General features: G+C 46.3%; 1 protein-coding gene across 1 annotated transcript; it reads left to right on the forward strand.

Moving 5' to 3' along the window:
• Positions 1-1,842: 1,842 nt before the first annotated feature.
• CRELD1 (cysteine rich with EGF like domains 1) lies at positions 1,843-21,887 on the forward strand. The gene is made up of 11 exons (XM_066596754.1): positions 1,843-1,950; positions 6,395-6,550; positions 8,556-8,638; positions 9,017-9,127; positions 9,829-9,920; positions 9,998-10,174; positions 10,321-10,416; positions 10,620-10,700; positions 16,232-16,327; positions 16,645-16,782; positions 18,297-21,887. The coding sequence occupies exons 2-11, from the start codon at positions 6,425-6,427 to the stop codon at positions 18,515-18,517; spliced, it is 1,221 nt and encodes a 406-aa protein (XP_066452851.1). The 5' UTR covers positions 1,843-1,950; positions 6,395-6,424; the 3' UTR covers positions 18,518-21,887.
• Positions 21,888-22,066: the final 179 nt, after the last annotated feature.

Consider the following 22,066-nt stretch of genomic DNA (forward strand, 5'->3'; position numbering starts at 1 on the left):
GTGCCCCCCTACAGCGGCCCCCGGTATCAATAGTGACACCCCACAGCGGCCCCGGTAGTAATAGCGACAGCCCACAGCAGCCCCCAGTAATAATAGTGACACCCCACAACAGCACCCAGTAGTACTAGTGACACCCCACAGCGGGCCCCCCATTCACCCCCCCCCCCCCAAGACCCACATAATTACCCCCTCCTCCTCATGAAAGTGCTGCTCCTTCTCTGCCCGGCGCGCCCTCCAGCAGCATTGTTCGCAGGTGCACACTGACGTCAGTGTACTGCCCGGACACCTCATCCCCCTGCTTTCGCGGAACCAAGTAGGAGACGTCGGGGGAGGGTGGAGGAGGATCCCGGCTGCACACTGACGTCACAGTGTACACCGGGATCAGTGCAGATAGCAGCGCTGCTGAGGCAGCCGTGGCCCCTGGTGGTATTCACTATCGTGGTGAGCGGCCGCCGCATGCCAGCAGGGAGGGCTCTGCGTGTCGCCGGTTCACCACCACTGCCCTGGAGGATATCCATTCCACCCTGGGGAATTCTCCTCGTTGGGAGACGCTACCTGACCGTGGCCCCTCCCTTCAAAATGGCATAGTTGGCAAGATAGCCCCTCTTGGAAGTGCTTAGGAAAGAGATACTGACATAGTTCCTATGGAGATGAATCCAACACCAGGGAGCAGTGTGCCTCAATCAGTAATGTGGATTCGGCCCATGTGGCAGCCGTCAAACAGTATATATATATATATATATATATATTAGTATGCCAGGGACAGACAGAGAGACCTGGATCATGGGTCCCTTACCAATCACTATAACCATTTTCCACCTGATCTAGCAGCAGGCATTGGAGTAGCACTTATTTCCATCTTCCACCCTTCAGTGCTGCCCTTAGGGCTTTTACCCACTAGTGTTTTTTTTAACGCTGCAATATCGCTGCATTTTTTTTTACTGCAAATGTCAATGGGACTTTCTAATGTTAAAATCGCATTGCACAAAAATCGCAAGTTTGCGATTCTGCAATTTTTGTGCGATGCGATTTTAACATTAGAAAGTCACATTGACGTTTGCAGTAAAAAAACCGCAGCATTCAAAAATACACTAGTGAGTAAAAGCCCTGGCTTCACACAGATGTATTTGCGCGTGCCATATACAGTGACTAGCCCCATTGATTTCAAAGGGTTTGTTCACATGCGCATATTCTGAGTGCGCATTTCAGCCGCACAAAAAAAGATAGAACATGTTCTGTGTATTAGCGCACCAAAGGCCCATCAAGAAGTCAATGGCGAGTGTGCAAATGTGTGCAATATGCCAGGAGCTGTGTGAACACTGCGTAATTCCATGGGGAAAAAAAGAATACATCTGGAACTCATTAAGACTAATTAGCCATTTCAATCGATGCTTGTGTCCTGCGTGCAAAAAAACCATGGCCTGTGGGCAGGAAATGTGCGCTACTATATGCCGATATGTGTGCAAAAAAGCCTCGTTCATAGTGCAAAAACATTTGCGTTATGGCTCTTATCCTCCTGTGAAGCCGGCCTAACATATTTTATACAGATTGCTTTATAATCCACCGGCAGGTATTTAATCTCTGTGGCACCTTTGATCCTTTCCAACCTCTGCAGACCACGTGCTTCATCATAGAACTTTCTAGACTTCCACTTTCTATAAATAGCCGCTCTCCACTCCCCTACGAGAAGGGGCTGCAGTGCGTACAGGGTTAATCCCCGCTGACAGCTGTCGGCGCTTTAACTGCTGGGTTCGGGTTCGATCGGTGACGTCACGTTCATGGCCCACTCTGATTGGCTGACGGCCGCTCCAGTGTAGAGACGTGTCCTGCGGCGGTGCAGGAGGAGCGGTGCATGCTGGGAACTGCGGAGGAGAAAGCCGGGAGCGGGGGGAATGCTGCGGCCCACAGCTGTGTGAGGGACACGCCCTGCGGGGGGCGCTGCGGCTGGAGGTGGGTACAGTATATGGCTTATCATTCTATAACATGTACCAGGTTGGACATGGGCACCGGGAGTGTGTAACGCCGGGTATGTGCTATCATGGTTCACGGTGGTAATGCAGAATGAGGTGCCAATTAGAGGCAGGCTTGGCATGCACAGAACACACATGGTGCAGAGCATGCATATATGAAAGGCAATGCCAACAAGAGGCAGAACATGCTGGTACCCGGCCGCACGGATATAGAGGACTTGCAATGCAGTGATGCCAACTAGGAGCATAGCTGGGTTCTGGGTATAGGGGTTATAGAACACTGGGCATGCATGAAGCATATGGTGCCCAACATTTATGTATGAAAGGCAATGCCAACGAGGGGCAGAACATGCTGGGATATGGGCACATATTTTGTGACACTGGGTATAAGTTCTCATGGTGCAGGGTGTTAATGCAGTGGTGCCAACTTCGTATAAGTGTTATATAACACTGGGCATACATGAGGTATATGGTGCCCAACATGTATGCGTGCAAAGAAAAGGCCAACAAGGGGCAGAACGTATCAGGCTGGGACATTGAAGCGGACATGGTGCAGAACATGCATATATGAAATGCAATGCCAACTAGGGCACTGCAGGGATCTGGGTGTAGAGTTTACAGAACACTGGGCATACATAAAGCATATGGTGCAACACCTGTATGTATGCAGGGCAATGCCAACAAAGGGCAGAACATACTTAGCTGGGAAATGGGCACAGGGAGGGTGTAAAACTGGGTATTCTGCACCATGCAGTGGGTATGAAAAACATACAATGCAGTGATGTGATAGGGGCATTTAACACTGGGCATGCATAAAGTATATGAAGAGACTATGCTAACAAGGTGCAGGGCATACCTGGCTGATGCATTGGCCTAGGAGGTATGTGCCAGCTTTTGCATAGATTAAAGCAGTACGAAGTAGGGCCATTGTATGCCAGGCTGGGGTATAAAAGCATTGACATGGGGCACTGTGCCACTTTGTGATCTGCCAGTGTAGGAGCCTAGCTTGTGATGGATGACTGGTGTTAGGGCCCATGAACCCTGTAGTGATGACCCCATAATGTGCCTTAGTGCATTTCCGGTCCCTGGCGGGAAGGTTGGCACATTGCATTGGGCGCATGGATCAGGATATTTATAGATGAGCGGCACGGCTTCTTCCATTTTATAGCTGTGATGTAAATGGTGCAAATTGTTGGGATACCACAAAACTGGTAGTGAAATACGGTGCCCAGTGTGTAATAGATCCCGAGTAGCTGGCACTGGATGGCGGGTCTTGGCACATTTACACGGGTAGATGTGTATGTACAGCCTTGATGCATGGGGCTGCAGTTATACAACTCCTTTTTTGCGCACTTCCCCCTCTTTTATATAAAGGAAAACCCCACATATTTGGTGGTATTCTGTTTGTAACGACCAGTACAATAAATGTAACCCCCTATTCATCTTGCAGGGAAAACAACTTGCCCCTTTGCAATCCAATTTTGGAATCGGGGTTTAGTAGGGGGGGGGGGGGGCCTTTCTCTTTCTGCCATTATACAATGGCGCCACCTGCTAGCTAGAGTCAGTACTGCGGAGTTGGACATGCTGGAGAGGCCCCCGACAACAGAGCCGCCAGTAATATACAGTAAGAATACCCTGCCGGACGTCTTCCGACATCGGAGCTGTACAGACTTCAATCAGAATGTCTTCAGACGTCAGATAGTGGATTGGAAAGGGTTAAATCTCCCTCTATAAAAACAGAGGCAAAATGCTTATTTTGTTCGTTTTACCTCCCAAAGAGTGCAATAAAATGGATCATAAGAGCCATATGTACCACAAAATGGTAGCAATGAAAACTACAGCTTGTTACACAAAGCGAGCCGTCAGAAAACAGGGGAAACAGAAATGATGGGACTTTGAATGCAACGATGAAGAAATAATTTTTTTTAAAAAGGGGGTTTTATCGTGCAAAAGTAGAAAACATAAAGAATTCTGGTATTGCGATAAATGCTATTAAAGAAAGGTAAAATGGATAACTTTTTTTTTTTCTTCCTGCCCTCCAAAAAAATGAATAAACATTTTACAATACCTTATATGTACCCAAAAATTGGTGCCAATAAAAACTACAGTTCGCCACGCAAAAAACAGGCGCTCATATGGCAATGTCGACGGAAGAATATGGCTTTTGAAAAGTGGAGATGAAAACTCCAAAAAAAGTGTTGCGTCCTCCTAACTAAAATAGGCCGTGTCACTAAAGGGTTACTCTGTCACTAAATGCTCCTCTGTCTCCCCTGGCTCTGGTGTGAGCGCTCACCTTATGGAGCTTCTTGTGGGACACATCTGCTCGTCTCTGCCTAGATTACAGCAAATTGGTACTTCGGTATTTATTGCAGCTCTTCTTCTCGTCCGCGGAGACTGTAAATCGTCCTCGCCTTATAATCATCCCTGCCGTGGAAGGCGGAGTCAGCGGGGTAAAAATAACGCTCTCTTCACATTGTGTCTTAACACTACAGCGCTGGTTTATCTTCTGTGTAGGGACGGATTCATGGGGGTCAATATGTGAGATGGTTTCCGTGTTGTGTACTTTCTGTCCATTGTTAGTGTTTTAATTTTTTTTAAACCACTTAATTTCATAGGATGTAGATTTACGTCTCGTGCGTTTTGAGGCTAGTATGGAGGGGATCGGGAGCTGATCCCGCTCCATACAATCTGGGTGCCGGCTATTTCTCCCAGCTGACACTCGCCGGCATGAATGCTGATCGTGGTTGTAAACCCTTTAACCCCTTGAGTGGCGGGTTTCCTACCACCCTGTCAGACCCACCAGGGCAGTTTTTTTTTTTAAATGGTCTAATCATTGAATTTCAACTAATTTTGCAGTTGCGTCTCAAGAGCCATAACTTTCTCATTTTTCCATTGACATGGCCATACAAGAGCTTGTTTTTTGTGGCACAAGTTGTAATTTTTTTTAATTTATTTATTTTTTTAAACGGGGGGAGGAAAAAAAGAAATGGGGAGGGGAAGAAAAAAAGGGGCCATGTCATTAAGTGGTTAAATAATGTATTAACTTCCTTCTCTGGGTCATTACGATGCATGGATACCACATGTGTGATTTTATTTTTGATTTTTTACAAAGTAAAGGGAGACTAGTGTTTTTATTTTAAAAAAATTTTTTTTTGTCCCTTTAGGGGACTTCCACAAGGACCCATCAGGACCCCTGATCACATTCCAGGGGTCCGATGGTGACAGCCCTTTACATGCTGCAGTGACAGCCCTTTACATGCTGCAGTCACATAGACTGCAGCATGTAAAGGGTTAACACAGCAGAGATCGGAGGTTTTCTCTGATCTCTGCTGTAAGAGCTAGTACCTAGCTGTCCTCACAGCCAAGCACCAAGCTCTCCCTGCCACAGAGACCATCGGCTTGCTTCTGACAAGCCGATGGTCTCTATGGCAACCTGTAAACAAAGCAGGAGATTGCCGGCATATCGGCAATATCTTCTGCTGGTTTTTCAAAGCCCTTGCTTGGTTCTCTGTGGGTCTGTGCAGGCAGAGCACACTGTCACAGCTTGTGGCATTGTGCTCTGCAGCTCCCATAGTGATACATAGCCCGGAAATCTTCTGGGCTATGTAGCTATGAGCAGCAGAGCTCGTCCTGGAAAATTTCGGGGCGTGCCACTCAAGGGGTTAAATACTGCTGGCTGTTGTGACAGTGGCATTTAAATGCCCCAAAAGAAGTTTGGGGGTTCCAAACGGCCCCTCTGTGATGCGAACGCAAGGTGATGTTTGGTTGCCATGGCTGACTGGGACCTTCTGGAGGCTGCCATGGCTGATTTGCCTAACTAGCATGTGGGGGAGGGCAACTTCTCTTAATTCCTTAACCAAGAACCAAAGATTGGGGGCGTCCTTAAGGGGCTATACTGGATAGAAAAGTCCCAAGGCTCGCTGTTTTCTATAGAATTTAGGAGGCTGTCAAGGAACGGCAGCTATGGGAAGAGATTTCTGTCTCCCATACTGCCCCCTATGGACCTGTCCTGCTTATCATCCCCATACAGTTTTCTTGCATATTAGATTGAAGTCTCAGACGGAAGTAGCGCTGGAGGGGGAATATAATGTGTACATCTTCCGTATGGATCAGTCCTGCTGCTATTTGGTTGCTGCACATCACACTCCCTGGGGACTGGGAAAGCTGAGTGACAACCCATAAGGCCACCGTTATCCTTCTGGCTAGCCGTATGGGATTGGGTGATGCAATACTGTAGAAGGCTGTTGGGTGGCCCTTCTGGATGCTATCATAGCAGTAAGTGTGTAGAATTCTGCCTAAACATATGGGATGAAAATACTGCAGTCCCCCCAATTCTAGATCCGGTCCGGTCCCTGTATACAGATCAGTGCCTCCATATACTGTATGTATGATGGCAGTGTGTGTGCTCTTTCTTCCTTCTCTAGGATCAGCTCACAATTTCCGGGTTCTGCATCATGGACGTCAGACTTATGGATTCCTTGGTGGGAGCCGTGTTTTTGATGCTTCTACTCTCCGGACTCGGCCTTGCTGAGCAAGATCCATGCTGGACCTGTCGCAACCTGGTCAACAACTTTATGAGGGTGAGACTGTAAGGCCTCATGTCCACGGCAAAATAACATTTAAAATCCGCAGCGTTTCTCCCGCATGTGTGATCCGCGCCCCATAGGGATGCATTAGACACCCGCAGGTAGGTAAATACCTGCGGATGTCCTTTTCCCTTGAGGCGCGGATTGTGTGTGCAGGAAAACACCCGCAGCATGCTCCATTTTAGTGCCGATCTCCCGCTGGGACGGCTCCCGCAGGCTTCTATTGAAGCCTATGGAAGCTGTCCGGATCCGCGGCACACCCGCAGCTGAATTTCTGCTCTCCGCGCTGGAGAGCAGGCGTAGAAAAAAAAAAGTAGAGTGCACGGCACATGTGCCGGGCCGAAGAAAAAAGATCCGGCAGCAACGGAGGGCAGATCCACAGCGTCCGGACAGGTAAGTAATTCTTCTTTTTAGGCCTCATGTCCATGGGAAAGGAGGGACCCGCTGCGGGATTCTGCATGGAGAATCCGCTGCGGGCCTGATTTTTCCCTGTGGACATGAGGCCTAAGATGTTGGCCTCTAGTTATTAGGGGTGATGAGGAAAACCTGTTACCTGGTTACTCCCTTGTAAACTATCCTGCCAAAAGTAATTGGACCTCTGAGCAAGAATCAGAATTATTCCTTATCTCCATATGATAATACTCAGTGGGGCTCATTTGGCCCTAATGACATTGGATACACTGCAGTACTGCAGTTTATTATCTGAGCTAGCTTGAGATTGCAGGTTCAAGTTCCCTACAGGGACATAAAACGGTAAAAAAAGAATTGTACACTTTTTTTTAACTAGCATGGCAAAAGCAATTAAGAGCCAAAATGCTTTTTTTTTCCTTTTTTTTCACTTTACCCCCCCAAAACACTGTAAAAAATGATAGTCATTTGTACTCTAAAATGGTACCAATTAAAGAAAAAAAGGCTTTTATTGTGGAGAAACCTAAGAAAGAGGTTTGGTACTGTACCATACCAACCCACAGAAAAGTTATCCTGCACCCCCCCCCCCCCACATAACCTAAGTTGCTGAGTACATTATGTATATCCCAAAAAATAGTACCAATAAAAACTCCAGCTCTCCACACACAAAATCATGCCCCCTGCGAAAAAAAAATGAATGGCTTTTGAAAAGTGGTTATGAAAATCACAAAAAAATAGTCGCGTCCTTGTCTTCAAAATAGGCCCCTTTATTAAGGCTAACTTCACACGGGTGAGGGCTATATCACCCGTAAATCATGGCCCGATTTCGCCCTTGCCATCCACGTGAAAGCCCCATAGATGCCATGTGTTCTCATAGGTAATGGGGATGAAGAGAATCCCCCGCCACGGCTGTTACTGCTGCGGTAGAGGATTGTGAAGTTCAATAGGGCTGTGAAAAGAAATCACGCAGTCAGATAGAACATACCGCAACTTGTTTCTCGTATAGCATTGTAATGCGGTGCTATGAAGGGAAAAAAAAGCTAATGTATGACCCCATTCAAAATAATGGGGGTTATATTTGTGTCTCGCAACGCACAAATATTGCATGATTTTTCTTGGCCATGTAAAGCCGGGCTAAGGGGTTAATGGTATCGCTGGAAGTTGAAACCTTTCCTGACTCCAGAATTTAGTTTAGCAACCTCTTAAAGGGAACCTGTCACCTACATCAGCTAAGCTTGTGGGCTAAAAGTAGGTGACCCGCTGGGGATGTAAGTGTTATACTTACCTCCCCTGTAATTTCCCTGGTGTCATCACTGCGAAGTAGTCCACCCATTATAAAATTAGAACGGGCGGATTACTAAGCAGCGCTGTTCAATGCACACAGCTGCGGCTTCCAGCGCTCACACTGGGGGAACGTCAGGGGAGGTAGGTATAACACTTACATCCCAGACTCAGCGGGTCACCTACTTTCAGCACATAACCTTAACTCATAGGACTAAAAGTAGGTGACAGATTCCCTTTTAAGAGTAATTTGTCCTTGTTTGGTGCATTAGTCTTTGCTTTGTTTTACCTTTTTTATTTTTTTACTTAGGGTATAGAGAAAACTGCCAGGCAAAACTTTGGTGGAGGCAACACTGCTTGGGAGGAGGAGAAGTTGGCAAAATATGAGGGCAGGTAATGTGATGGCTACTGAATTGTGACTGTTCTCATGGCTGCTGCTGATTAGCTATGGCAGTATCTTCTACGCTTCTGGCCACTTTCTTTAAGTGACTCTACGGATCTGGACAAACAAAGATGGCTGCATGATGCACATACTGCATTGTTGGTTCATCAGTAGTCTGAGAAAAACCCTCTGCATTGATTGGCTAGTGCTGTTCAGGTGAGCAGCACTGGCCAATCAGAGCAGTGTGTAGTGCCTGTGACTACTGATGCACTACCAATGCAGAGTGCAGCAAGTAGTCAGAAAAGTGGCGCTGTCATCTTTGTTTGTTCGGCACCAGAGGGACGCTGTAAAATGACAGTATTACAGCTTCTTTACTTTTTTTTTGACAGTGAGACTCGCCTTTTGGAGGTGATTGAAACTGCCTGCGACCAGTCTGACTTTGAATGTAACAAGATGTTGGAGCAGAATGAGGAGTATCTGGAGACCTGGTGGTTTAAAAGGTGAGAACGACAATTAAAGGGGAAGCTGAGAGCCCATAACCTCTGGATAGGGGCCGCTGAGTCTGGGGGATGTACCTCACTTGTCTCATTGTTCCTTGGCTGTCCAAGCAGGAAGCAAACATTCAGCGTGCATGTGACTTCTCTCCATTCCATGTGAGTGTGCACCCATTAGGAGTGTTTGCTTCCAGGGAAGCGGGCGAGTAAGAACGGTACATCACCAGACTCTGCAGTCCCTGTCCTAGGAGTCCACAAACTTAGATTACGGGACTCTCAGGATCCAACAGTTCCCTTTAACCCCTTAGCGAAATGTGGCCTATTTTGGTTCTGAGGACGCAACAATATTTTTGGAATGTTCATCTCTACTTTTCAACTAATCGGCCTTCTGTGACTATATGGCGAATATCACTCGCCCTCCCTCTATGTAATCTTTACATGGCATGATCAACTTTGATTGCGGCATGTAAGGGGTTAATCTGTGTGCTCACCAGCGGAAAGCTGGTTGTCAAGTCAGACGGTTCCCGCTGCGCATGGCGTGGGCTCACTTTCTGAGGCCGTGCCATCCATAGAATCTAAATGTATATCCATTGATGGAAACTACTTCCCAGCCAGGACGTTTATGTCCTGGGGCGGGAAGGGGTTAAATACCAAAGTAACAGCAGTAAAATTACTGCATCGTCCTGATCATTTCTGTTGATTCCTAGATCCAAAGATCCCAGCGACCTCTCTGACTGGCTGTGTAAGGACACGCTAAAGCTCTGCTGCCCGGAAGGCACCTGGGGGCCGGACTGTGCTCGTGAGTTATCTGCCCATTTAAAGCAATGATGATAACTATAATAAAGCCATTGTGTGATGTTATCTCCTGTATTACAGGCTGCCCAGGCGGCACGGACAAGCCCTGCAGTGGGAATGGAAAATGTAATGGATCGGGCACACGAGGTGGCACAGGGATCTGTGACTGTTACTCCAGCTATGGTGGCCCCTTGTGCATGGACTGTGCTGTTGGTTATTACGAGGAAGCCAAAAATGAGAGCCACCTGGTATGTTCTGGTATGTAAGGGGACGATAGTGCATGCTCCGATTGCTTCTGTGTTAGTACAGTAGTCTGCAGCATGCAGTTACCTTCTGAGTATGCCTTGACATCTGGGATTTGCCCTTATGATCAGTTGATGATTTCTGTGCTGTCTCCTGTACAGAGTGTCACCGCTCCTGCAGCAAGTGCCTGGGGCCGGAGGACGATCAGTGTGTGCTGTGCAAGAAGGGTTGGCTGCTGCATGACATGAAATGTATCGGTGAGTGATCAGTAATGGGATATTGCAGGGCACCATTCTCAGGTGCCACCCTCTGGCTGCGTCATATACAACTGATTTGGGTAGACCCTAATGAGACACCCCAGTTGGTATATGCAGGCTGTCGGGGAGAGCAGAACAGGAAATGTGTTATAACTTGGGATCTTATCCTCCATCATGCTTGTGATTAATCTGCTTCTTCACAGACATTGATGAATGTGGCACGATAGATCGCTGCAAAGCAAACCAGTTCTGCCTGAATACAGATGGGTCCTATGAATGCCGAGGTAAGCTGCCAATAGTGCAACAAGTGTCTGGACCAGATGTGCTAGTCTCAAGTCAAGCCATTACTTAAAGGGGGTGTTCAGGAGAGTCCTACCACATAGCATTGGTCCGTTTATCACCGATGAAAGTAAATGAGTTTCTTATGAGGTGTTGATGTTGCTTATCCATTGTGCAAGAATGGGAAGAGCATTGTCCATCCTGGCCTTTAACCCCTTAACGACTGCCCCATCAGGAATCTACGTCCTCAGTAAGTGGGCTTTAATCCGAGAGGACGTCGTTTTATGCATCCTCTTAGGATTAATGCCCACTGGCCTGAGGACGTGACAGCTCCATGCTGTCGGTGCCCCCCGGTATTGCGATCGGCGGTATCCAATGGATAGCGCCGATCGCAAAAAAGTAAAGTGCCTAAAAAGTTAGATATTCAGCTGCCCTGATGGATCGGATCCATCAGAGCAGCTGAAAATTCTTACCTGGCTTGTCGGCGGTGTCCCCCGGAGATCGAGTCCTCTCGGACCCGCCAGCGGTCTTCTGCGCATGCGCGCCAGGCGATGACGTCAGGCGCATGCGCAGAAGCCCGGGAGTCCCCGACAAATTTGAAATCTCCTGGCTCCTGAAGGTAACCAGGAACCAGGAGTCCCCGGGCCCGCGATTGCTGCTATCCATTGGATAGCAGCGATCGCGAAAAAGTTAAAAAAAAAAAAGTCAGTTTCACCTTCCCTCATGGATCAGATCCATGAGGGGAGGTGAAAATACTCAGCTAAGTCCTCCCCGATGTCCCGGAACCCGAATCCCCGTCTGCGCATGCGCACCCGATGATTGACATCGGGCACGTGCGCAGACGGGCTCGAGCCCCAGGAAATTTAAAATCCCTCTGCTCTTGGCTGCCATGTGTAGCCAGAAACAGAGAGATTATACCAGGGACATGATCACTGTCATCCAATGGATGACAGTGATCATGTAAAGTTAAAAAAAGTGTAAAAGTAAAAAAAAAAAATCAAAAAAGCTTGCGTTTCATCTCCCCCCACAGATCATATCCGTGAGGGAGGATGAAATGACGTACCTAAGGCCCGCGGATTTATCCGCGGACCTTGCCCCAGCTTCTGCGCACGCGCCCGTCGCCAAAATGGCGGACGCATGCGCAAAAGCTGTGGATTGCCAGGATAATTTAAAATCTCCCTGCTCCTGGCTACAAAACTTAGCCGAGAGCCTGGAGATTTCACGGGGGGGCGCGGTGAGCGGTTCCTCGTCACGTGTTCGCCGTTATCCAATGGATAATGACGATCACGTAAAAGTAAAAAAAGGTGAAGCTTCATCTCCCCTCACCGATGCGATCGGTGAGAGGAGATGAAACTTTTTACCGGAGGCCTCCGTATTTGCACCCCGACGCGATCTTCCTCTGTGAACTTACCCGGACTCTGCACATGCGACTGCCGGCAAAACAGCGAACACATGCGCAGGAGTCGGGGAGCACAGGAAATTTAAAATCTCCTTGCTCCCAGCGACCAACGGTCACCGAGAGCCTGGAGCAGTGACCGGTGGCCTCGTTGAGCGGTCCCTGGTCACGTGATAAAAAGGTAGCGATCTACCTTAGGCCGGTCTCACATGACCGGATAGGAATTACGGATTCTGCATGCGTCTGATCCGCGGTAATACGCAGATCAATCGCATTGGATTACACAATTCCGCTCACATTAGCAGGTCGGAATTGCGTAATCCACTCACAGAAAAGAGAACGCAGCAGGTTCTATTTTACCACAGATATCTGCAACATAGAGCCCATTGTGCTCCATGGTCATGGATATACCCGCAGCCCATACGCAACTACGTTGTATACGGGCTGCGGGTACCCGGGTCATCGCTAAGCGACTGTGCGGGGAAATACAAATTAAAAAAAAGTACTGCGAATGACCGCCCGTGTGAGTAGGCAGTTATGCGCAGTACAATAGGTGGCTGTACGCAGGGACACAGCCGGGCTCACAGCTGGGATCCGCTGCGGGCCTCCGCAAGTGGATTCCACCTACGGCCGTGTGAGCCCGGCGTTATTCAGACCGCTACCTGTAATACGCAATTTACAAGAAGCCCCGGGAACGCTCTCCTTCCTGCAGTTCCAGGAGCAGCTTGTTGAGCGTCTTCTGTGCGAGACCGCCGCACCTCATTAAGCTTACGGAGACTCCCAGAACGCCACTTTTTACACCCTATACCCACCACTGAGGTCAAGAAATGACCCCCAAAAAGCATGAGAGGAGGGGGGATACCCGGTTTTATTGCCCCATGTACCCATCCCAACCAGCCTCTGTAATTACCCCTGTCTTCGGAAATACCACACAGTTCACATTATTACTTTTATCTAAGATTTGGGGAACGCCGAAAAGGGTACGGAGTGTGTGGGGGAGGGGTGGGGGATTTTTAGGGAGTCAATTTTTGTTCCGTACAAATGAACAATGGGGCCTTGAATTTATTCAGTTCTGCCCTGAAATCCGATGGGTGTTCCCTGCATTACAGGCCTAACCATGTGTCCTATAAGTAGATTAGGGCCACAATGGGTATGTTTTTGAACACGGGACAAAAGGGGGTATCCATTTTGGGGTGAAGGTCTTCATTCCTATGTGAACTGTACAAAAAAACCAGTTTTTAAATTGACAAAATTGCCAAAAAAATGAAAAACGTAATTTTTTCCTTCTGCTTTGCTTAGATTTATTCAAAAACTGTGGGGTCAAAATACGCAGAACACCCCTAGATGAATTCATTAAGGGGTCTAGTTTTTAAAATGGGGTCATTTGAGGGGGTTCTTTATCGTTTTAGACACTCAGTGGCTCTATAAGTGGGCAATAGGGCCTGGAATTTATTCCGTTGTACCCTGAAATCCAACGGGTGCTCCTTCCATTATAGGCCTAGCCATGTGTCCTTTAAGTAGATTAGGGCCACAAGGGGTATGGTTCTGAACACGGGACAAACGGGTATCCATTTTGGGGTGAATGTCTGTCTTCATTCCTATGTGTGCTGTACAAAAAAACCTGTTTTTAAATTGATACAAATGCCAAAAAAATTAAAATTGTAATTTTTTTCCTACTGCTTTGCTTAGATTTATTCAAAAATTGTAGGGTAAAAATACACAGTACACCCCTAGATTAATTCGTTAAGGGGTCTAGTTTTCAGAATGGTCATTTGTTGGGGTTCTCTGTCGTTTTGGCCGCTCAAGGGCTCTACAAGTGGGCAATGGGGCCTAAATCACCTTCATGCTAAATTTCTGTTCTGAAAGCCACAGACTACTTTCATTTTGGGCCCCGTTGTGCATCCAGACAAAAGATTAAAGCCACAATGGGTATGTCTCTGAACACGGGACAAACAGGGGTATCCATTTTGTGGTGCAAGGCTTCATTCATATGTGTGCTGTACCAAAAAAGCAGTTTTTAAAACGACAATTGCCAAAAAAACGAAAATCACATTTTTTTCCTTTTGCTTTGCTTGAATTCATTCAAAAACTGTGGGGTCAAAATGGGCAGTACACGCCTAGATAAATTCGTTAAGGGGTCTAGTTTTCAAAATGGGGTCACTTGTGGGGGTTCTCTTTGGTTTTGGCCGCTCAAGAGCTCTACAAAAGTGCTATGGGGCCTAAAACGCCTTCAGGCAAAATTTATGTTCTGAAAGACACCGACTACTCCTTTCATTTTGGGTCCCGTTGTGCATCCAGACATAAGATTAGGGCCACAATGGGTATGTTTCTGAACACGGGAGAAACGGGGGTATCCATTTTGGGGTGTAAATCCTCATTTTCATGGGCAATATAGGAAAAAAATATGTCTTTAAAATGACATATTTGCAAAACTATGAAATTTTATTTTTTTCTCCTCTAAATTTAATTAATTCCTGAAAAAAACTGGTAGGGTCAAAATACTCATGACCCCCCCCTCAGTGGATACATTAAGGGGTGTAGTTTTTAAAATGGGGTCATTTGGGGGGGTATCTATTATTCTGACACTCATGAGTCTTTGCAAACTTGGCTTGGTGCAGGAAAACAAAGTGTTCCTCAAAATGCTGAAAAGTAATGTTACATTTGTACGTCCTATAAATGGTTAAAAAAAACACAAGTTTTTCAAGTGTGCATTCAGAATAAAGTAAACAGATGGAAATATATATCTTATCAAAAATTTGTACAGTATGTTTGGACATATTTTGAGATATTACAGTTGAATTTGAAAAATGACACTTTTTTCAAAATTTTTCCAATATTGGTACTTTTAATAAATATACACAAATTATATCGGTCTCTTTTTACAACCAAAATGAAGTACAACATGTGGCGAAAAAACAATGTCAGAATCACTTGGATATGTAAAGCCTTTACGGAGTTATGCTACGTTGAACGATGCATGTCAGATTTCCAAAATTTGGCTCCGTCACTAAGGCGCAAACAGGCTTTGTCACTAAGGGGTTAAGGCCTCATTCAGATGAGCACTGTTTCAGCGCACTGTAGCTGCCAGAAAAGATCGCGGCTATAGTGCTGTAAAGATCGCGGCTATAGTGCTGTAAAGATCGCATCAACAGGCTACTTGAAGTAGCCCATTCACACGATCTGAGGTGCGTGCTTTCGAGGCTCCTATAGGAGGCTATGGAAAGCACACAGCAAAGATGATCTGTCCTATCTTTGCGCGCACCTCAGAGCCAACATAGGCCCATGCCTATCTTTGTTACATTGGTCTAACATTCTCATGTGAACGCTTCTATAGGAGTCTATTAGTTAGGATTAGAAGCGTGTTCTGTGCATGGCTAACAGCGCTTGTCTGAATGAGGCCTAATAATGTTTTGTGGAGTTACTGCTGTTAAGGAGAAGACCATTTGAGACGGTCGGAACAGTAGCAGGCAAAACTTGGAAATGAGCAGGACCTGGACCCCCCATTAAATCCTTCAGGACTCTGACAACTTGTGCCCAAAAACCCTGTATATATGGGCACTGTCAGATCAAGTGGTAGCGGGACCGTGGCTATGCAATTTTTCTTAAGGCCCCTTTACATGGGCCGGTAATCATTTGGATTCCCTCGATACAGCAAGAATCTGAACGACTATTGTTCAGTTTATATCCTTGCACTGACCGATAGTCGTTCGCTTCTTGTTTATCGGTCAGTTCCTGCATGCAGAAAGCTGAACGACGGATCGTCCCGTGTAAACAGGCAGTTGCTCATCTATGCTGCCTGCCTGTTTACTGTGAATGGAGGCAGGTGGGCCAGAATGCTCTGCCTCCATTCATTGAGCAATGGTCATCTCTGTGTAAAAGCACAGGATCGATTATCGCTGGGATGACCTGTTGGGCATCTTGCCCCCAACATGGTGTCCCGTGTAAAAGTGCCTTCTGTCAGGACAGCATTTGGTTCCTCTAGCAGTTGTCGTCTAGACCTGATGGAGGATATACATTTGCATTCTCTATTTACTAAGAATTCCTTCATGAGTGACAATGTGTTTAGTAATCTGTCCTATGAATTTGACTTTATTGCTTCCTTGTAGTAATGGTCTCCTCCTCTTCCCTCCTTAAATCTAGACTGTGATAAGTCCTGCATTGGTTGCATGGGCGCAGGCTCGGCACGGTGTAAGAAATGTAACGCCGGCTACTATCGAGATGGTCCTAAGTGCCTGGGTAAGTCTGTCATCATCATCTAATGGGGGTGGGGGGAGCAGAACTATGTGATTTGTACTACCCTTCAAGCTGATGGCGCACTTACTAGTTATCTGTTCCTCTCCAGGGCCCTGATTATATACAACCTTTTTCATCATGTCTGACTGCTCTGCGTAGGGAGCAAGTAGGGATGACACTTGGTTGTTGTTGGGCTGCTGCTGCAGGGTGTGATTGCTGTGCACGCTGTATATATGAACTGGGTATTTACCATGTTGGGACCTCATTGTACTACTAGGCCTTGTCATGTACTGACGTCTGGGTTCTTGTCTGCGTTACAGATGTGGATGAGTGTGACAGCGAGATCCCCAAGTGTAAAGGTCTACGGGAGGAGTGTGTGAACACAGAGGGAAGCTTCACCTGTGTCTGCGAGAAGGGCTACTCCAGGTTTGGTGGATCGTGTAGAGCCGATCCTAAAGGTAAGTTGTCCAGGGAGTCTGAAGCGTTCCCTACACAGCTGATGTGACACTTCTTATACTGCGACTCCATAAAATAGTTATAACTTTCCTCTCTATGGACCTGCAGCGCGCTGTCAGCAGCATTGGGGTGCTGTTTATGGCAGCCTGTGCTCTGTATATACTGCTGCTGTACCCTCCTTGATATGGTGTCAGCCACCTGAGGACTCCAGCAAGGTTACTGCTTTCATGTACACCTGCTGATACCCTGTTTCCCTGAAAATAAGACCTACCAAAAAATAAGCCCTAGCATGATTTTGCAGGACTTTTCAGGATGCAGAGCGCTTTTGCAGGATTTTTGAGGATTCTTGAACTATTAGCCCTTCTACAAAATGAAGCCCTAGTTACAGTTAATAAAGTACATTTAAATAGTGTCCAGGCAGCTATTCATGTAAAAAAAGTGAAATCTTTTGGAGCAAAAATTAATGACACTGTCTTATTTGCAGGGGAACTGGGGGTCTAAATCAGCGGTGTCAGACTCACTTTTACCAAGGACCACTTATTAATCTGGATATACAGATTTTTCTTTTTGGTCTTTTCAGCACGTGTAAAAAGTGCAGGCCGTTCTAAAAATACAGTGAATACACACAGCTGTGGTCCATGAAAATGCTGCCAATTTTCACAGACCCAAACTGCTTGCGGCTGGGGGCAATTACAGCCTGGTTTTTATATTTGGGCGTTTTCTCGGAATGCCTCGCACATTGTTTTCAATGGGACCTTGAAAGACATTGCATGGCGCTCACATGAGTGCAATATGATGTTTCCTATTGAAGTCAACGGAAAACGCTTGCAAACCTTTCACGCGCATGAAAGTTGCAATTTTACAGAAGCAATGCGTTTTTGGTTTTTTCTCCTTTTTAGAAATCAATAACCCTTGGCATCGCTACAAAATTTGCATTGTGTCAATGTAGCCTTATATGTCTGTGGTGCTCATGCACTACGATGGTTTCTCCTCTTCCACCTCTTTAGCGCAGAGGGTGGCTAGGGTGCCCAAGTAGCGCTATCAGAGCTGTGCCACCACCTGTGAGTTGCTGAACAGAGTGATCAGGGACTCCGAATCTAAGAGGGCACCTGTGCTGGTGCCCCCCACTCTGCCAAGTGCTGGCTGTGTCATTTGGGGAAAGTGGATGTGCATGCACTCTCCTATATAAGTCTATGGGAGAGAGTGCACATGGGAGTCAGATTTTCTTTTTTAAGCGCCGCACAGTCTTTAGTGGCTGACGGCACTGGATCGCGCGAGTATAATCACCCGGCTCCCTGTCATGTGCCCTAACAATTCCATAACTTCGTTTATGGTGCTGTGAGGACGTGACAAGTTCCTCTCCATTCTTAAAGGGAAGAAGACCCCCAAAACTGCAGGTTACAGATATTTTTGGCTGTACAACCTCATCTGTACATCGTATGTTGCCAGATATACATGTGGGGGGTATCATATATTCAGCATTAAACTAAACTATGTTTTTCACTTTTTTGAAAAGATGACTCTGAGAAAGGCCTGTTTGATGACATCACAGACGACGAGGTGGTGGTCCTTCAGCAGATGTTCTTCGGGGTGATCATCTGCGCTCTGGCCACACTAGCAGCCAAAGGTGACATGGTCTTTACTGCCATCTTTATCGGAGCTGTGGCGGCCATGGCCGGATACTGGTTCTCTGAGAAGAGCGACAGAGTCCTTGAAGGCTTTTTGAAAGGGAGATAGCTGCCCATCAGCTTGGCTGAGAAGGTGTGATGGACCTGACTGCCTATGGAGCACCTCTCTGCTTCACCTATGGAGCCTTAGAGAGCTTATGATACAATCCTGCTGTTCGACAGAGATGGACAATAGCGGTTTGGTAATCTGGGAAAACTTTAGAAGAAGCAAATGCCCTCCTGTATCGTTGAAGACACATAAGCACAGACAACATGTTCAAGACACCACTGGAACTCTTATATAAGTCTATAGCAACCTTCTGTGATAAAGCTTCAGAACTTTTAATTTTTTCCATAGGAGAAATGTGTAAGAATCCAGGACTTCAAGGGAATTTTGTTTTTTACTTTTATGATATCTCTACTGTGAACCTGTTGAGGATTTCTTCTATACACTTGCTATATGTATTTCCCTTCAAGAGTGTGGTATCTTCTGACTTGTTTGTTGCCCCCTCTGGATCAGGCTGTAAGTACTGACGATGGGGTTCACAGTTGGCACCAGAGTTTTGGAGAACCATTAATGGGTTTTGGCGCCAGTTTATCCAAGAGCAAAGACTAACAAGCTGGGCAGATGGTCCTGGCGACTTTGTGGCTTGCAAGTTGTGGCGTAACTTAAATGGTTGTAAGAAAATGTGACATTGCGATCAAATGGCTTTATGATAATGGAGCTGCTGCTTTCAAGGGGTTGTGCCAAGATGCATAACCCTTCCTGGCAGGCGGTGCCTGAAGTGAACAGCTGATCACTCCGCTCCTGCTTGTGCCAGAGGAAGCCACGGCCAGACACACAGTGTAGTATTGCAGGACGGCCATTCACTTTCGTCCTGTAATGAAAGTTCACTGGAAAGGGAAGTGCTCTTATTGAAGTGGCTCTCCATTATAGAAAGGGGTCCCCATTCTGTCCTTCGTATGCCCTAATGGGGTACATAAACGGAGGATGCTATTTTGACACAAACCCTTCACTGGGGATGATCTGTGCAGACTGTATGCTGGCTGAAGTTATGTGTTTTGTCGGGTGTGGGTTTTTTTTTTTGCACCTTTTGGGAGTGTCTATGACCTACCATTTGGAGGGTGTGAACACTTTTGCAACCAGTTTTATTGTTGAAAGGGTTGTCTAGGGTAAATAACTCTTACAATTTAAAGCCACATCACTTAAAACAAAAGGGTACTTGCCCTCCACAACCCCAGTGATCCAGCTCTGCAACTCGCCCTTTTCCTGTTTACAGCGGTAGTCAAGTGACGGCTCTCTGCCAATCGGAGGCCTCAGTGTCGCCACTTCTCCTGGCATCACTGCTCACGTCCTGAGCGCCATGATGCTAGGGGTTTCAGGTGCTGATGCTTTGTACCACCGCAGTCAACAGGGTAGGTCGTGGTGCTGCGGAACAGAAGTACCCTGTTATGTGGGTTTAAGGGGCGTAGCTCAAAATTTTAAGTTATTTTCAAATCAGACAACCCCTTTTAAGGCATCAAATGAAACCACTTTACACAGTCTTTGTTTAAAGAGAAAAAAAACAAAAAAACATTTTTTTTGGAGGGGTAGCTTCCATATAGCTGCATGTGTCTCCATGGTTACAGACTACAAACAAATCCTATGCAGTCTGATGCTGCAGTTACGTGTTCCTCCACTCCTGTCTCTCCTTGTGTGCTCCTCACTTCCATCTGCATTTTCTACTGGCTTTACAACAGCAGGGTCTGGCTACATGTTCATTGTTTGTAGTCTGTCATCAAGACTTTTTGTGGCATTATACAATTTAAAGGGCCCCTTCATAAACTTTATCATTTACCTGGGGTGCAGTTGGCCTACATGCCATATTGAGGCACATAATATACTTAATGAAGGGATTGTCCAGGTTTAGAAAAACATGACTGCTTTATTTCCAAGCTCAGCACCCCTCGTTTGTAGATTGGGTCTGGTATTGCAGCTCGGCTCCCATTCACTTCAGTGGAGCAGAGCTGCAATACCACTCACAATCCCATGGACAAGAGTGGCGCTCCGGTTGGAAGGAAACGCCCATATTTCAAACACCCGTCTTAATACTAGTGCACAATTATATTCTATTAGCATCATGGCATAAAGTCTTTCCTAAATGTCCCCCGTTGCCTCTATTTATTCCCATGAGCCTGACTTTGCAGCTATCGTAAGGAATAAGGAGTTGCTTCCAGATACTTGGAATATTTGGTTACTCACGTGCGATGAAGTGAGACCAGAGCGGTGCCAATATTTTGTCAGTGAAGCAATTCCCATGTATGTTATCTGTCCCAGTATATCACATGTGCTAGTTGCACTCTGGGGAAACACTGGAAAGTTGCCCTTTAAAAGGTATCTGTCACCACCTCCACGCCCCATAAACTGAGTTCTGGTGCTCATAAGGCAGGTCCCGAGGATGTCCTTTTAAATATCTCCTCATTCCTGCACTGTATGGACAGTACAGAGGACTCAGGGATGCGAATGCACACACTTTGTTCTCTATGGGAGTGTGTGCATGCAGAGAGGAGCCCTCTATACTGGGAACGGGGAGCCAGGTAAGTAGGCAAAGCACATCCTCAGGATTTGCCTTACAAGCACCATAACTTAATTTATAGTGCTCATAGCTAGTGACCGCTTCCCATGTAACAAAATTAGTTGCAAAACTATAAATCCCCCTTTTTTAATGTCTTAAGCTTATTTATTTACACATACCTGCACATAATGCTTTGAAGGGTCGGGAGGAGTAACCTCACTCCTTAGGGAGAGCACCAAGTAGGTGAGTGAGAAGACTTATAAGGCCATGCATGCTCCTCTGGGTAATATGCAAATAAGGGAGATAGAACAATGCGTCTCTAATAGCACCACCTATTGGATGGTAGCATTCCTGCAAATCAATGCTTGACCTTTTTATAGAAGTCTGTAGAGCAGTGATTGGAAATTGACTGGGCATACAACATATAAAGATGTAGCCCATCTGCGATGGATTCTAGCTCCTCCCCACCCTGGTTTACATATATGGTGGCGGTGGCTAGTTTTACTCTTCACCACTCGTAAAGATGTGCAGCTGCTTTCATGTATTAGTGTATAAGACAAATGGAGTCCCAGAAAAGAAAAACTCAAGATGTGTGGGCTATATAGATCTGTCCCAATAAAGTAATTACATTGGGGGGATCTGAATACATATCAGCAAGAGCTACTATTACAGAGTGGTGAATTTGCATGTTACATTAACGATCTCCAACCTATGGCCCTCCTGTTATTGCAAACTGCACCTCCAGAATGCCCTGGCAGCCTTTGGAGGGCCACAAGCTGGAGCCTCGTGCTGCATTAGTTACTTTTTCTTCCCTGTATGTTGGTTTGGATCTGCTGTTTGTCTTTATTTATTTGTCTGAGGATAATAAAGTTATTTAAACCTTTACGAACATGTGCCGCAAAGTAGTATTGTCTTATGGAAGAACATCGCCATCAGCCTCGTCGTTGCCTGAAGTGGCTGATAACTGGGAACGATACATTGTAAAGAAAATATTAAAATGGCTAAGGAGGAGGCAGAAAGATTGATCGCCAAAGAGCAAAAAAACCCCTAAACTGTTCATCTAT

This window comes from Eleutherodactylus coqui, chromosome 3 (genome assembly GCF_035609145.1).
Source record: "Eleutherodactylus coqui strain aEleCoq1 chromosome 3, aEleCoq1.hap1, whole genome shotgun sequence".
Taxonomy (NCBI): domain Eukaryota; kingdom Metazoa; phylum Chordata; class Amphibia; order Anura; family Eleutherodactylidae; genus Eleutherodactylus; species Eleutherodactylus coqui.

Coding starts and splice junctions, on each gene's coding strand:
- CRELD1 (XM_066596754.1), top strand. CDS start 6,425: ATGGACGTCAGACTTATGGATTCCTTGGTGGGAGCCGTGTTTTTGATG. Junction 8,639..9,016: donor TTGGCAAAATATGAGGGCAG/GTAATGTGATGG, acceptor TTTTTTTGACAG/TGAGACTCGCCTTTTGGAGG. Junction 16,783..18,296: donor GTGTAGAGCCGATCCTAAAG/GTAAGTTGTCCA, acceptor TTTTTTGAAAAG/ATGACTCTGAGAAAGGCCTG.